Raw genomic sequence first — 16,421 nt, 5'->3', positions numbered from 1 at the left:
TTTGCTTAGAAAATATAAACTATACATAGAATGTGATATATAAAATCAGTATGTCACTACTTTTTTTTAATTTAGAGAGAATTCAGAATTATTAAAACAATTACTTCTTATAACATACAAAAGAATAGAATAGTTTATTAATTTTAAGTTAGTTTAAATAACTAAAATAAAAAATATATTTCATAGATTCTTTGGAGTTGCAATACATCAATCATTTATGATAATAATGTTTATTAGGTAAAATGTGTGTAAACAGAAGCATAAAAATCATAAATACAGTAATAAATATTGATTAACAAAGGATATAAACTACAAGAGGTTAGAAAATTTCAATGTTAAAATGATTGGCAAGATGGCGCCCATCAAATACCCAGTGTGCCCCGCGCGATTGATTTGCGCATGTCAGTTATTCGCATTGCAAATGGCGGCTCCTTGTTATTGTTCATGGCGTTTTATGACTTGTCCCTTTATATTACCGATTATGTCGAGTTTTTTCGTGATTCCTACCGCGCGCTGTGTGCAGAAAGTGAAGTAAGACTTGTCCGGCATATTTTCGATTAAAATTAGTGCTCCTGTGGTGTGGCTCCGTGCATTTTGGACGCGAGAAATCCCGCACGAAGTTGCAAAGAAATGGGGTAACGTTAAAATTTTCTTGTGTTCATACGGTATGAAATCGTTCTGTGCAAAGACTGAAGTGAGGCTAGTTGATTACCATGATCTTCGTTATTGAATTTTAAGTTTATTATGGTAAGCATATCTAAATATAAAACATATAAGGAGGCTGTGAAATAAAAATGTTCAGACTTTTGACGGTCTATCTTGAGCATGCTTGAGCCCACTTCACGTACACCTCCCCCGACGGACAAAATGGTGGCCCCCCGATATCCAGTGTTCTGGATGCCTTATTTTATTAAAAATCGTTATGAAAATTGTCAAACTGAATTATTTTTTCATAAAAATACTAAATTTCAAGTAACGTGACAATCTCCATTTTGCGTTTGCTTGAAAAAAAATATTCTATAACCTATTTCCTTCCACATAGAAATTGTGCCCCTATCTTATGGCCCAAAAGATTTTAATTGCAGTTCGTGAGTGGTAAGAATTAATCCAAAATCATTTACGTTCTAGATGTTCGTCAATTCGACAAATATTGACGGTATAATTGATGTTAATGTTATATTTTTTTTATTAATCATTATAATTTGACAAAAATCACGATGAAATTATAACCTAGTAATGCTCATTGGCCTCACTTTTTGTTTATGCACTATGTTTTCGTTTGTGTTTTGTTTAGACCACAGTTGTCAATTTTATGTTTGCATTGAATGTATTTGATGTTATATTGAAATTTTATACTATTATTTCGATTTCGATTTATTTAAGTAGAAATGTTTTCATTTATTATCTTCTAAATATTTTATATCGAAGTATATAATTTTTTATATTCCTACGTTAGTGTTATTAATATTTTCATATATCGTTCGTTTATATCGTTACTTATAAACAGTTGACATGACAAAATAAAATCGTATTAATTATGTGTTATTTACGATTAATAAAATTTAATTATTAAATGTTGTACATAATTTTATTTATTTTTATTTTGCTCCTTATAATTATTGTAACAATATTTCAGTTTTATTTTATTTATATTGATAGGGTTCAATTAAAATTTTACTTTAAAGATCAATTTTGATCTTATCTGTGTATAATTTTTAACTGTTTTATTGAAATAATTGTAGCATGTTGTAATTTGTTTTTATTGTTAATAGTCACAGAATATTGTATTTTCAAATGTTTAATAAATTTTGTCATCTTTTATTTATAATCTGTAAATAAGAAAAATTAATAACTAATGAAATAATATAATAAATAAAAATAATTATAAATTATTTTTTTCTATATTTTGTAATATAAATTCATTGGTACATTAGTATAGGTTGTTAAACATTAATTAATATTTAATAAAAATCGTTATAAACAATTAATAAATGAAGAATACACGATTATATATTAAATCTTATGAAATTTTTCATTATTATTTTGTATTGTATATGCCTTATACCATAATTTTTTTGATTATTATTTTGTTGTGTCAAAAAGAAATTTGATTACCTCCTTATTACACCTTTCTTGCAGTTATTTAATACCATTATTAGTATCCTAATAGCTTGAATATAATTTCTTTTGTATATCACATTACGTAATAAAATTGTATTATCTTGTCCCATAGAAACAATAAGCATATTTATTAGTGCTGGCGTTGTTTGGAGTTGTCGGTTTAAAACCGACAGACAAACATCTTATCACCACATACTGTAGTGATACCCTGAGGCGTTTGTAACCTCTCTGGGTAGTTATGTGATTTGTGGTTGGTAAGTATTAAAATTTATTTTTACCTCATATAGTGTTGGAATAACATTAAATTGAACAGTAAATGTTAACTATAGTTTGACATTAATTAAAATATAAAATAATCTGTGTAAATTATTTTTTATTATAAAAGAGGCGATGATTTGTTGTACAACAAATTTATTTAAGCTATTCCAAGTACTACCACTGTGATAGTATCTATTATGTATTATAGTCATGGCGGCTGATAGCGATGGTGATCTGATTCAAACGGTGGTAACGTGTGAGGGTAACCTAGAAGATCCTGAGTTTCCACATAAGTTTAAAACCATTATTGATCGTCTTAAATCTTTGCTTTGCAAAGGTAATTTTTGCAAATAACAAAAGATTAGTTACATAATAACAGTACACATAAATTACTGATTTGTAAATTTATAGAAAAAGGTGATGGTTTAAGAGTAAATAAAGTAGAGCCATGGAATTCTGTCAGAGTCACATTCTCAATACCCAGAGAAGCTGCATTACGTCTTCGAGAATTAGCAGCTCAGGGTTCTCCAGCTCTTACACAACTTGGAATTCTTTCAGTGCAGGTTGAAGGAGATCAGGTAATATATATATTTTTTAATATTTATTGTTTTTATATGTATGTAAATATATAAGAATAGAATAATAATAAATGAATAATATATATAAATTGTATATAATAGGTAATATCATTAAGGATAGCCAACCGCTTTAGCGGAGAGGCACAGGAAATTGTATTACGTTCAGGATCCTCACAGGAAAGTGGTGCCAAATCACAAAATGAATCCACTAGCAGTACAGCTAATGCTGATAATGACACTCCAACAGCTTTACCTGGTCCAAGTAATACATCTAGTATTTCTTCAGCATTGCGTAATGTGGCTCAAATAATAGCAGCTGGTATGTTCTTGTTTGTGGTATAAAATTGAAATGTTTTTAATAACATTTCTAATGTTGACTGTTATTTTAGGTACATCATCCGAAAAAACACCACAGTTTCGTTCACCGAATGTAGTTGCACCTACAGACTGTGATCCTATCCCACCATTTCTTGCAAAATCTGTACAGTCAGCATCAGGAAGTAATAGTGTTGGTGTATCTGGAAATCAACCAGTTACTAATCCCAGTGCTTCACCTAGGAGTAATTATAATGGTCCATTCCCATTTGCCAGTATGACACATGCTGCCCAAGCAATACATAGTCGCGAATCACAAGCAACAATTAAAAATGCAATGCAGTTTAAACATCATGTACAGCCACCTCCGCCTTATCCTGCTCAAGAGAATTTGGCGACAGTAACAACATTAACTACTGGTCATACTACCACTCAGTCAGTTGTGTCAGTTGGTCAGTTGACAAATCAGTACAAGTCTTCGATTACCACTACATCTAGTCTGTCACCAAACAATAATAATCTGGCAGGGAATTCGAATGGTAATGGAAATCAAGTTGCTTTGTCCAGTCCGCTTCTTGTAAATCTTTTACAAAACGATGCTGGCTCGCACCCTAACAATGTGATACCTGGTCAGAAAATGTTACCACCAGCTGTTATCGATAGTTCTGGAATTACTAATCGTATGAGACCTACGAAGAAGCCAACAGTTAGAAGAAAAGATTTATCCTCGCCTAGTGAATCACCACCAAATTTAGATTCACTTAGGACAGAAGATCTTATCGGAGGAACAGCAGTCGTATCTGATTTATCTCAATCTTCTGCATCTGCATTTGCAACCGTTAACGCTAATCAGCCTTCAACTATTCCCCAACAACATTCGGTCAACGTGATTGGTAGCACTGGGCAAAATATGACGCAACAAGTAATGCATCAAACTTCTACTAGCGGACAAATGCAACAACCTGCTTCGTCATTGCATGCTCAAGTACAAATTCAACAAAAGTTTCCCATTAGGCAAGAATTGGCTTACAGACCTTCACAGATACAATTACAAGGTCAACTTCCAATTAGACATCCAGTGAATGGACAGCAAATTCGAACACCTTTGCAGCAACGGCAATTACTCCTTCAACAGCAACAACAACATCAAATTTTGACGCAACAGCAACAATTGAATCAACAGCAAAATATAAATACTCCGCATTTGCTTACGCAACAGACATCAACGCAACAACAATCATTGGTACAACAACAAACTGTAAATGCATCGTTGCAACCTACATCCGTTCCCAATCAACCACTTTTACAACAACAACAACAACAACAACAGCAGCAGCAGCAGCAGCAGCAACAACAACAACAACAACTGATGCAACATTCAACAGTGAGCATGAGTAGTATTCCACAACAACGGCTAAGTTACTTAACTAATCAACGTCAACAAACTCCTCCTCCTTATTCGCGACAACCGGTTCCATCACAGTCCCATTTAGGACAACAGAATCAAGGATTAAACGTGCAACAACAATTACATCATAATCAGCTGAAAAATATAAACGTTAACACTAGTGCAACGGCTGATTTCCGTTACGGGCAGAGTCAAAATATTCTTAGTAGAAATTACCAGCCAACAACCAGTAATAGTAATGGGACCACGTGGACCGCACAAAATAATTCTATTCCACAAGGTGCTCAAGTCAATACAACACGTCTGCCAACTACAAATCAGGTTTCAGGTGCCTTTTCTCAATGTGGATCTCACACCAATCATGTTTCTAATAGTAACGCAGCTTTGCCTACCGCTAAGGTTGAAACCTCTGAATCTCCTAAACCTAAAGAAGAGACACCTGAACCGGAATACACGTCGACTGGCAAAATACGACAGTTTCTTATCAACCCTTTAACCGGCCATTTGGAACCAATGCCCAGCGAGAGTTCAGATTCGGAACCGGAAAGTGCGGTAGATAACCCGGATGATTTCTTTTCCTTTCCATCCCCATCAAACGATCGATCAAATTCGATATTTTCGGACGACGATGCAGACAGCAATTTCTCAAGAAGAAACGACACAACAACAAATACAGATCAATCAGATTCTGAAACGACGGTAAAATCTACTGCCAGTGAGGGAAGTTTGAAGCATAGTAGAATAAAATCGAGTAGGGAAACCGCACAGAGCCCTATGCCTGGAGAGAAAATCAAACTAAGATTAAAATTAGAGAAATCTGAACCTGTTACTCCGGCGTATAAGGTTGACGTTTCTTTTGTAAACACACCACCGATTAGGAAAGCCGATAAATCAGTAAATAAAATGTTTACCACTGGTATTCCAAACTCGGGAACCGGCGATGAACCGAGAGTGCCTCCGTTACATATTTCCTTAAGAGGACGTAATGCTTCAGTAGTACAAATCCGAAAGAAAGAAAAGAAATCATTAAAGGATGGAGAATTGGATCCGACTAGTATAAAAAGGAGAGGAAAATTAAAAAAAATGAAAGAGTGCATAGATGGGAACAAATTGTTGCAAAAAAAATCGTCCTTGAGCATGATAATAGGTACTTCATCCGCATCGAAACTACCTTTATCCAATTCCACGATGATCAATAGTACCAATACTATCAGTAAAGTTAATAATATACTTCAAACAGTTGTATCAAAACCTAATGCCTTAAAACAAGAATTACCGATCGATGTTGTACACGTTCAAAGTGGCATTACAAAACCAAGTTCAAGTAAAAGCAGTGATGTTGACGATATACCGTTGAATAGTAGAATTCCATCTCCTTCGAAACATAAATCTACTGTTCTGAATCAACCTTTGAACACGCAACAGTCCTTAACGAAAAGTCAAGTTGAATTAGATGTTCCAAATCACATGCAAGAACATAAAATAGGAGGAGGTAAGATTTTTTCAAATACTATTTCTTTCTTTTTTATATAATTTATTACAGTTAAAAAATTATAACTTTATTGTTAACTGTAATGTTATTACTACTTATTGTCTTGTGTTTGATTTTTATTCTTCAGGAAAAACCAAAAGAAGAGATTCTAAAAAGAAATCAGAATCAGGAGAGGGTTTACATCGCGAACAAAATTTATTATCTGGTGGTAGAATATTGGATAATCAAGCAAAGTGGAGAAAACTTAATTACAAAGGTGATTCAGGTCAGTCTATAAGAAAAGCTGATGCACTATTGACTGGAAATGATTTCAATGCGGTGAAAAAAGTGGGGGAAATTAGAAGAACGAGCGATAGCGACATTAATAGATCGGCTGTTGAAAAGAATAATACATTGAATGCCGTTGTTGCTTCGCGACTAACAGAAATAAATGGCATTAAAAAAGATTTAATTAGCCAAGAGAAGAGAAGAAGATTAAGTTTAATGGACGAAAAAGATCTACATTTAGGAGGTGATTATTGTGCTTGCTTTATATTATAAATGTTGTTAAAAATTAATTTTTTAAACAGCGTTTAATTATTAATTTTTTTCAAATATGTTACAGAATCTCAAGATGCAGAGACTACGCACTTTAGTAATCAGAAGACCATTCCTGAATGTTCTTCCGCTAATACAGTTCCAAATACAAATACAAATACAAATACAAAAACTACTACTAATTCATCATTTGAAAATGAGAATTCTGGATTAGTACCTTCGAATATGCCTGCACAAAATGATTCAAGTTCACCTACCAATCTTGAAAACAAAGTATCTACTCACGTAGAGATTACTGTAAATAAAAATGCACAGGCATCTGTTGTAAATAGGATTATATCGGGGAAAAATAAGGCCGATATAGATAATTCTAAAGCAAACTCTAACCTTACAGCAAAAAGTCAAACTATCAGTCAAAAATTGAAAAACCACATGGTTTCAAAGAACGACACAAATGCTGCACTTAATAGGCATAATAAAGTAGAGCATTTTGGTCACAAGAAAGTTATTCAGAATCATATAAAGCAGGTTGATCGAGCGATCGTAGAAAATAAAGTGGATAATACACAGAGAATTAGTTTATTGAAAACTACGCAAAGTTCAGCAATAGGAAACTCAGTGGACCAAGTTCCCAGATCCCAAAGCGTTGATGTACCTTCCAGCAAGCCCGCATTACCGATTGGAGAAATAAATGTGACGGAAGCAAAAGTTAAGCAAAAGTTGCTTGAAACAACAGCTCCGATTGCGATCGGGGTGGATGCGAGCGTGGAAAGGGTTAGCAGTGGAGGAGGTGGTGAAGATTCGGGTATCGAGTCCATGGATGCTCTTTCAGAAAAGTCACCGAATCAAGGGGAATCTCCTTTGCACAGGCCAGCGACTGAACCGGTAACACAAAGCAGTGCAAAGACTGCTGTTCAAGGGGAATCTTCCCTACCAATCACCAATAAGAACGTGCCTTCCTCAACTAGTAATAGTGATATGTGTTCAAATTCCCATTCAGAACTTTTGAAGTCCAGTGGTCAGAAAAGGTTAAGTCCTGTGTCTGTCACAAATTATCTTGAAAACCATTTAAACCATAATATATCAAATTCTAGTGAACATGACATTAAAGATGTATCTAGTGAAAAGTCAACTTCAACGGCATCGAGAACTGGTGGTCATAGTGACATGGTTGCTAGTTTAGAGGTGGCTGATAACGATAAAAGTGTATCAAATCCATTAATAACCGGATCTGTGACTATTGTGACTAGTACTTCTGTACCCAGTACTGTGGATAGTGATAATTTATTGCAATGCGCACAGCAGCAAACAAATGACTTTTCTGAGAAAGACAATTGTAGCATTAAATTAGAAGGTTCTACCAATCAGCAGCATGATCAGGGTATAACGAATGCAACACACCAAGTGTCGAGAAGCCCGGAAAGTGCAACTGAAGATAATATAAAAACAGTCGTAGATGATAGTGCAATTAGATTAAACGATGAACCTCATGGACAAAATAACAATGGTGTGCCTGTAATACAAAATCATGTTTCTTATAATAAAGTAAAGACAGAAAAGCTTGATAATACAGTTACAAGTGAGGCTAACGCGGCGACGGCGGCGGGGGCGACGGCGGCGGCAGCGGCAGCGGCAGCGGCAGCGGCAGCGGCAGATAACTCATGTTCCAGTAGTCAGAGTTTTAGTTCAGAAATCAAAGTAGAATCTAATATCAATACAAAAGTTGACGATACAAGGCAAAACGATCGTACAGATAACGCTAAAACTTCTAACATTTCTTTGAACTCTTTAAACGCAACATCCGTTAAGTTAGAGCAATGTTCTGATCAAAACCAAAAATCTAATGTACAAAGCCATCACCAAGTATCCGTTAGAGAGTCTTCTATGAATCTTCAGAAAGTTACAGACGATCTGGTTAAGAAAATTGTGAACGATACAAGTGACGTAAACATAGCTATTCAATCGCCTTTAGGTGAAGATCCACAACCGATCCGAATCACCCCACCACTCTATACGTATTCTAATCCAGTAGTACTGCAGAGGGACGAGACTCCAAGCCCGGCAGCACAAAATCCGGAAGTCGATTCCAGCGATGTCGAACACGTGAAGAGAAAACGTAGAAGAAAACAGGAATTAGAAGGAAGGCAGGATGTAATATGTATTGAAGATAACGATGAAACACATTTTGTGGAAAGGTTGAATTCTAACAACTCGGACGATTACGTTAAACGACCACCAAAGTCATTGCTGGAACAACTTTTGATAGAAATCCCGAATGATACTAATGAGAAAAGATCTTTAAGAACGAGATCCCAGAAATTAAATAGTCCTGACATTATTGTAAAGACTCCAAAAAGTAGTCCTCATGGTCCTAATAAATTAGAAGAGAGACGCAGTATATCACCATATGCTAAAGCAAGTCCAAAGTTAGGAGTGTCAAAATTATCTCCTAATACGACAATAAAAGTAGGGAAAAGGAAACGTCAAGAAAGCGAGAGTTCTGTAGCATCTAGTACCGCTGATGATCCACAACCAAGACCGGGGAAAAGGAAATGCTCTGAGAATGCTGCAGAACTTATTAAAGCTTGTATAGGTGTAGATGAAGCTGGTTCGTTAAAGAAACAACTACCTGCTAAAGAAGAACAGTCGAAAAAAGGATTCAATATATTGGCCAAGGCTAAGAAAGGTGTTTATCCTATATTATTTATTCTTTAATAGTTATCTTTTTATTTTAGTATACCAATTATATCTATACAGAGTTTCTCATGTAACTTTATTACCTTTAAAAAGGCTAGGTAGATCACTTTGTAGATCATTGAATCTGTAGTTCAACAGGTGATAAAATTACACGAAACACTATGTATATTCAAACAAATTTTACTAGATATTAGGTATGTGTTTATTTCCTTTATGTTTCCCTTCTAAATTAATGATAAGGACTGCCAAAAACAGGATAATGAAAGTGCCTCAATTCTAATTGATTAATCAAAATTTTAACATTTCTTGTTCCTTATGTTAACCAGACTGTTAAGCGGTCATTTCTTTCATTTAATTACATGACAAGTATTAGTTATGGTACGAATGATATTAAAATTGGGCCTGAACTTTGATACAAATATTTTTGTATTTTTAGGTCCCATTGTGGTAGAAGTAGATTCGTCTGATGATGAGCCATTGATTGAATCAGTAGGAAAAGCAAGAATGCGATTATCAGACGAAACATCAGCTGCATCTCCAAAGTCTAAAGATCAAAAGTAAGCAACATCGGTTCAGCATTCTTTTAGCAGCAGTGCATATCTGAATATGTCAGAGATTTCAGAGCCCCGCTACGTAAATAAATTTTTGTTATTCTAGAACAAATACAAGCACAACTGTTTCTGGCAGTCAAATTAATTCCAGTAATATATCAAATTTCAATGCCAGTAATAGAGTGCAAAGAGAGAGCCGTTTATTAACCACCAAGCAACCGAGTACAACCGCGATAGTTACAGCCGGAAAGGAAAGGCTACGAGGTACTTCTGCATCCAGTAATGAATCCTTAGGGGAAGTAACAACAAGAAGATCTGTTCGGCAGAACACAGCTTCGCCATTGGCAACACCAGCAAGCAATACAAGGGGTGCGTCTAGATCAACGGAAGATATTACTAGACGGAAAACTCGAAGTGGTGCTGGTATGTAAAAAACATACAATTCTTTTAATCGCTACATACATTTTTCCTTTCTTTTCAATAATATTTACGTTGAAAAATATGAAACGTCGTTTAGTTTTATAAATTATATACTTCACATACCATTTTAATTGAAACACCTCGTACAGCGGGAACATTGTTTTAGTAACAGCTGAGGCAGCAGAGCAGGCAAAGCGGAGGCGAATATCCCGAGAAAACAAATGACCTTCGGGAAGTGACCTTGACAGTGATTAGCTACCGTCGCTCGTCAAGGCCTATCCAACTGATTGTGTATCTGTTATAAATGGTTATGTGATTGCCGTGTGGCTGGACCCCACCTGGTGAAACTACATGCGTCAATAGCGCACAATGCTGTTGTATGTGTTACAGGAGTATCGTCTTTGGAGTGCTGGATGGTATTTCAATATTTTTTTTTTTTTTCTTCTTTCTTTCTTTCTACTTCTTACTATTACTAGTAAAATCTTCTTAATGTTCGATAATACCGACGAAAATATTTTAAATAGATTTACAGATATCATTGCTATATTTTTAAAAGCATTTAAAACTGTTCGTCGATAAAGGAAAAAGAATAATATCATAAAAATTGCATTATAATGTTTTTGTCGCCGTCTAGCGTACTCGGTTATACTTTACTCCTAAACAAAGTTTAGTTACTCAGAATAATCTGCTCAATGCATTATACTTTAATCTAAGTAACTGAACTGATCCAAAACTGCCGAGTCAATGTGCAACTTTCTTTTGCCAAGCTTTTACAATCTTCTGTATTTAATTATTGAAGACGAAAACAAATCTAAATGGACGTTGTTTAAATAGCGATGAGAAAAATTTACACATACAAAATTTTCAGATTGAATACCTTAATATTATTCTATTTAGATACTAATTGCAATAAGCATTAACAAGTAATTATTTTTAATCGAAATCAAAAATAATGCATGTAAGGAGATACATTTATTATTTGTCCATTAAAGTTATTAGTTATCATGGAAGGAAAGTTAATAATGGTAAAAGAAAGTCGAGAAATTTTTAATGCATTAAATATGAAGTTTGACTGTGTACTGCCATAAGAGTAAATGTACGTTTTCAAGGACAATTTTCATTGACTGGTGGGGGCTTAAGTCGCTACTCTGACGAATTCACTGATAGACTTTGTTTAAAAGTGTTTAATTATTTGATATTCATTTTAATTCATCTACAACACGAAATCGTTGCGTATAAATAATTATTTGTAAATGAAAAAGTATTATAATTACATACATTCTTCGTCATTATACTAAATAATATACTCTCCTTTATGAACGCAATTGAAAATATTATTTGACTTGTACATTTAGAAAAGTCTTTTAAAAAATATTTATAGGACAATCGTACTTTTCTATAAATTTATACAGAGATAATCACGACTATTGTAAGAAGTTTATGTATAGTTTATGATTTTATGAATTTAACAAAGATTACGTGTATTTACGTATATTTACTCCAGGATCGCTATTTTCTCTGTCTCAGTGAACATAGTCTTTCAGTAGGAAGTTCGTCTTGAGTTAAAATACTGCAAAAAGGCAGAGGTATAGAGTTATTAAAAAGGATTTATTTTATTTATGGAACATAAACACAACGTTGGAATAACTCATGCATAAATATATGAAAATAATAATAATTATAGAAAAATGATTAATACAATGTTAATTTGATAGGTAATATATAAATGAATATATTTTGTAAATAATTTCTTGTAAAAAATACATAAAGCACCCCTCGTTGTATATATAGAAGTTGTTCAAATTTTTATTAAATTAGTGATAATTCAGATTGTGCAACATTGTCATACTATTAATTATTTTTTGTGATCGTGCACTGAGAACATTATAAGCACCCTTTTGACATCACTTAAAGTATACAAGAATATGTATACATACGTATATATAATATTATATATGTATGTATGTGATATATATATGAACTATTGTTTTTTGTGAACAGATAATCTAGTTTTATATTGTATAAATGTAAATTATACAGTTGAGAGTTGGAAGTTCTAAATGAACCTGTGATAGCCATCATAGCATTTTCTTAATTGACAATCTGCATTTAAAATATCATAATATTAAAATGTCTATTTAATTTTTTCATAATTCTATATACGTTCCATTATTTTCATTAAGAAAGACATGCGTCTGCGAGTTTGAATATTTCATAAATGATTTCCCCTTTATCATAAATGATTTTCATAAAATTGTAACATATTAATGCTTCATGATTAACTAAACTTCACTCCAAATTAGAATTGCTTTAATTTAATATTTTAAAATTTTTATTTCTTTCAAAGAAACTTCTTTGTTTCATATATTTTATTATAAATTCATGTCGGTACTATTTTCTCCGTGTCACGTATTACAGCTTTGATGGCTATCAGGTAACATATTTAAAAAAAATATTTCTGTCATATGAATGTTGAGTACTGAATTTAATAATATTTTAAATAGAAAAGATCTTTAACAAATTTACATCATCTGGCTAAAGCCATTGATACTTTGGATTATAATTTCGTTAAACCTTTTTTCTATCTTTAATATTAAGTTAAATTATTTAGTTAGAACATTTACTTGTTTATCGAAATTTGTTTTAATAAACTTGAATCATATATTGTAAATAATAGCATGCTTATTTTACATGGTGGGAATTTATGCTGTGTATATATATAAAACATATAAAGAAATGGACATCCGAATGGCGTTCAATTTGATTCAGCCCTATATTGTAATTGAACAGTGTAATAATGTATAGTTATTTAATAACAGAATTTAAGAACGAGCAGGAAAAACACTGTAATTTCGATGTAAAATATTCTCTTTGAAATTAGGTAGATAAGTTAGGGATTATTATGTTACAATTTTATTATTGAATATTACATTTATATGATTGTATAGATTATAAACAAAATAAGCTTTGTGTGTAAATATAAATATTTTAAAAATAAGTACATTTTTTGCATTTTCACATAATTAAGGAGCTTTTAAAAGTTTGTCTGCCATGTAATCGCATATAGTACGTATGTATTATAATAAAAATATTATAGATACACCAAAGATCACGCAAGTTGATTGTAATATGTGACAATTGTTGATATTCAACACATTTAGAGAAAAAAAAAACAAAAAAAAAACACGTGGTGTATTTGTGACGCTCAATAAGTAATTGGTGTTTATAGTGTGCTTCATAAACCATTAAACATAGCACCATTTTTCGTGCAGACTATAATAATTATACCAATTAAAATGTTCACTTTTGTGCCCATTTGTATGTATGTATAATAAGTGCATTACAAGCTCCTTAATTTTGTTTGCAATGCTACGAATATTCTAACTTTGTATATGAACATGCGTTTTAAAACCATCAGCTCTAAGATGAAATTTGATGACTTTAAAACCTGCTGTATGCAAAATATTTGTATTTTTAGTATTTGGTTAATTAATATAAATAGCAGTAAAAGTAAATAATTGATAATGATGCAATTGAATATATATATATATATATATATATAAATAAAAAATTAGATACAATACTATATTTGTAGAAAACGATTGAGCACGTGAAAAGAAAAATTGCGCTATGATTATAAAGAAAATATTACAATTATATTATTACCTATTATTACACAAAGTGGATACACAATATAGTAATTTGCTAATTGTACCTTTTAATAATTACTGTAGACACATTGATGAAGGTTTTTTTCTTGTTATTAATTATTACCATAAACTTCAAAGATAATGAAAAATGTGTTATAAAAAATGCAATTGCTTATTTTGTATCATACCCAGTTTCATGAATTACTTTGATACTTCACATTACTTATTTGTCAAATCAAAATAATTTTATGATTATTTATAACATGAAAATACAATTTGTAGTTATATCAAGGTTTCTAGTTTTAATTTTACAGTATATTTTTTTTATAAAGTAGTAAACGATATTTTATGAATAGTTGAGAATACAGTGTCTAGAAACGAAAGTTGATACATAATATTCAAGATAGTTTTTCTATGTATCTTTAGAAGTACATAATTATATAATAACAAAGTAAATTTATTTAAGGTACCCATTAATTCAAATTCTTTCAAAAGATTTTAAAGTTTTAACATGTAATCGATCAAAGTATTTTTGTTCTAGCATTTGTAATTAATTTATTATAATCTTTTAAAATTTGTAGGTTTCATATAACTTAAAATTCATTTGCCACTTGCGTATAGTAATTTTATTTATGCAGTTTTTAAGCAATAATTACTTTCAACAGGGTATAGTACAAGTAGCTAATAACATTCATTAAGATTAGGGTAAATAAAATTTAAAATAATTTTTCATGAAATTTGAAAAACTGCAATTTCTAAGTCATATTGTAAATTAGTAATCTGTTCATAATTCCTTTACAGTAAATGGAACTATTTTATTTCATGTTATTTTTACTGAATACCATGAAATTAAGTGTATGTAGGTATTATTTATTTTTTCTTGTTGTTAAATGTCATTTTCTGGTAATAATTTTACAAATAATGGTTTTTAATATCCTATGAATATTATTTTTAGCTGAACAACAACTAACTGAAAAATATGTCTTGAAGAGCATATCTAATATGTCTAAACACTAAGTGTTTGATCTCAAAATAATTAAAATACTATAAATAAGGTACTCATTATTCGCTTGTTATGGTTGATAACTCTTGATACAATTTGATAAATATTTGTTAAATGTAGCTCAATGGTTGGTTAGCATAATTATTGTACATTATTATTAAGTGAACTTAAAATTACATTTTTTAGATTTGTATTATTCCTACAAAATATATTGATTTATTTATATCATAGACTTATAAATCAATCAATAAAATCAATAAAAATACACATATACAGACATGTTGTGTATATGTATACAAATGAATCCATTGCCTATAAATATATATACATGGCTATATATATACATACATATACATATACAGATAGCACAGATAGGACACGTGTGGCAGTGTCTTCAAATATAAGTTTTCAGTATTGTGATAAGTAATTAATTTCTACAAAAATGGGTACTACGGATAAAGAAGAATCAAAAAATAACTCGAAAACAACCGAATTTACTGAAAACAAGAAAAGAAACAAGCGACGCATAAGTGAAAATCGTATGGAAGTAAGTCGTGAGGTTAAATTGTATAGGAGAATGTGTATGGTTATAAAGTAGTATTTAATTATTTTGTTTGTACATATCTGTTCTTTATACAATTATGTAGGTTGAAGTAATTAATGGTATACAAGGAAACACAAAATCACATGCAAGTACAAAAAGGGCTAGAAATGTACAAGGTGGTGAACAGAGGAAGGTAATAAATCAATTTATTTTCTCCAATAAATTTCTTTGTATTATTATTACAACATCATAATTATGTATTTTCAGATATCTGTACCTGCACATAGGTACACTCCTCTCAAAGAAAATTGGATGAAGATATTTACCCCTGTTGTTGAACATTTGCAATTGCAAATAAGGTTTAATTTAAAAACTAGGAATGTAGAATTACGCACAGCTCCAGAGACTCCTGATATCGCTAATTTGCAAAAGGGGGCTGATTTTGTAAAAGCTTTTATTTATGGTTTTGAAGTGGAAGATGCTCTGGCTTTATTACGTTTGGATGATTTATTTGTAGAAACATTTGAAGTTCAAGATGTAAAACCTTTAAAAGGGGATCATCTTTCCAGAGCTATTGGTAGATTAGCAGGGAAGGGTGGTAGAACAAAGTTTACAATAGAAAATGTAACAAAGACAAGAATTGTGTTAGCAGATAGTAAAGTTCACATACTTGGTTCATATCAGAATATACAATTAGCAAGAAGAGCTATATGTAATTTAATTTTGGGTAGTCCACCATCAAAGGTTTATGGACAATTAAGAAATGTAGCTAGTAAAGTATCAGAACGATTATAAATTATAAAATAAATAATGCTAACTACAATATCTACAAAATAATTAACGTCTT

At 31.7% G+C, this 16,421-nt stretch overlaps 2 protein-coding genes across 9 annotated transcripts; both read left to right on the top strand.

The window, feature by feature from the left end:
- The first annotated feature begins 317 nt into the window (after positions 1-317).
- LOC114873154 (putative mediator of RNA polymerase II transcription subunit 26) lies at positions 318-15,294 on the top strand. 8 transcript variants are annotated; one of them, XR_006829538.1, is made up of 12 exons: positions 321-635; positions 2,234-2,375; positions 2,588-2,716; positions 2,791-2,957; positions 3,060-3,276; positions 3,347-6,172; positions 6,300-6,683; positions 6,777-9,395; positions 9,843-9,963; positions 10,064-10,380; positions 10,544-15,082; positions 15,217-15,294. XR_006829538.1 is itself a non-coding variant. In XM_046286295.1 (11 exons), the coding sequence occupies exons 3-11, from the start codon at positions 2,590-2,592 to the stop codon at positions 10,600-10,602; spliced, it is 6,831 nt and encodes a 2,276-aa protein (XP_046142251.1). In that variant the 5' UTR covers positions 320-635; positions 2,234-2,375; positions 2,588-2,589; the 3' UTR covers positions 10,603-15,283. The 8 variants fall into 8 exon arrangements, 4 of the variants coding, with proteins under 4 accessions (XP_046142251.1, XP_046142252.1, XP_029037001.2 ...); XR_006829540.1 differs by having other exon boundaries at positions 10,544-14,732; positions 14,829-15,283; XR_006829539.1 differs by having other exon boundaries at positions 10,544-14,886; positions 14,983-15,283.
- An 85-nt stretch (positions 15,295-15,379) lies between these two features.
- On the top strand, positions 15,380-16,411 carry LOC123987926 (RNA-binding protein pno1). The gene is made up of 3 exons (XM_046286297.1): positions 15,380-15,577; positions 15,678-15,767; positions 15,842-16,411. The coding sequence occupies exons 1-3, from the start codon at positions 15,473-15,475 to the stop codon at positions 16,367-16,369; spliced, it is 723 nt and encodes a 240-aa protein (XP_046142253.1). The 5' UTR covers positions 15,380-15,472; the 3' UTR covers positions 16,370-16,411.
- Positions 16,412-16,421: the final 10 nt, after the last annotated feature.

The sequence above is a fragment of the Osmia bicornis genome, chromosome 6 (assembly GCF_907164935.1).
Source record: "Osmia bicornis bicornis chromosome 6, iOsmBic2.1, whole genome shotgun sequence".
Lineage (NCBI taxonomy): Eukaryota > Metazoa > Arthropoda > Insecta > Hymenoptera > Megachilidae > Osmia > Osmia bicornis.
This window is presented reverse-complemented; position numbering and strand designations above follow the sequence as displayed.

What these genes read in the sequence shown, in the direction of transcription:
- LOC114873154 (XM_029181168.2), top strand. Translation starts at nt 2,590, where the DNA reads ATGGCGGCTGATAGCGATGGTGATCTGATTCAAACGGTGGTAACGTGT. An exon ending in AAAAGATCTACATTTAGGAG is followed by an intron (nt 6,684 to 6,776) that starts GTGATTATTGTG and finishes AATATGTTACAG; the next exon opens with AATCTCAAGATGCAGAGACT. An exon ending in ATTGGCCAAGGCTAAGAAAG is followed by an intron (nt 9,396 to 9,842) that starts GTGTTTATCCTA and finishes TTGTATTTTTAG; the next exon opens with GTCCCATTGTGGTAGAAGTA.
- LOC123987926 (XM_046286297.1), top strand. Translation starts at nt 15,473, where the DNA reads ATGGGTACTACGGATAAAGAAGAATCAAAAAATAACTCGAAAACAACC. An exon ending in TAAGTGAAAATCGTATGGAA is followed by an intron (nt 15,578 to 15,677) that starts GTAAGTCGTGAG and finishes ACAATTATGTAG; the next exon opens with GTTGAAGTAATTAATGGTAT. An exon ending in AAGGTGGTGAACAGAGGAAG is followed by an intron (nt 15,768 to 15,841) that starts GTAATAAATCAA and finishes ATGTATTTTCAG; the next exon opens with ATATCTGTACCTGCACATAG.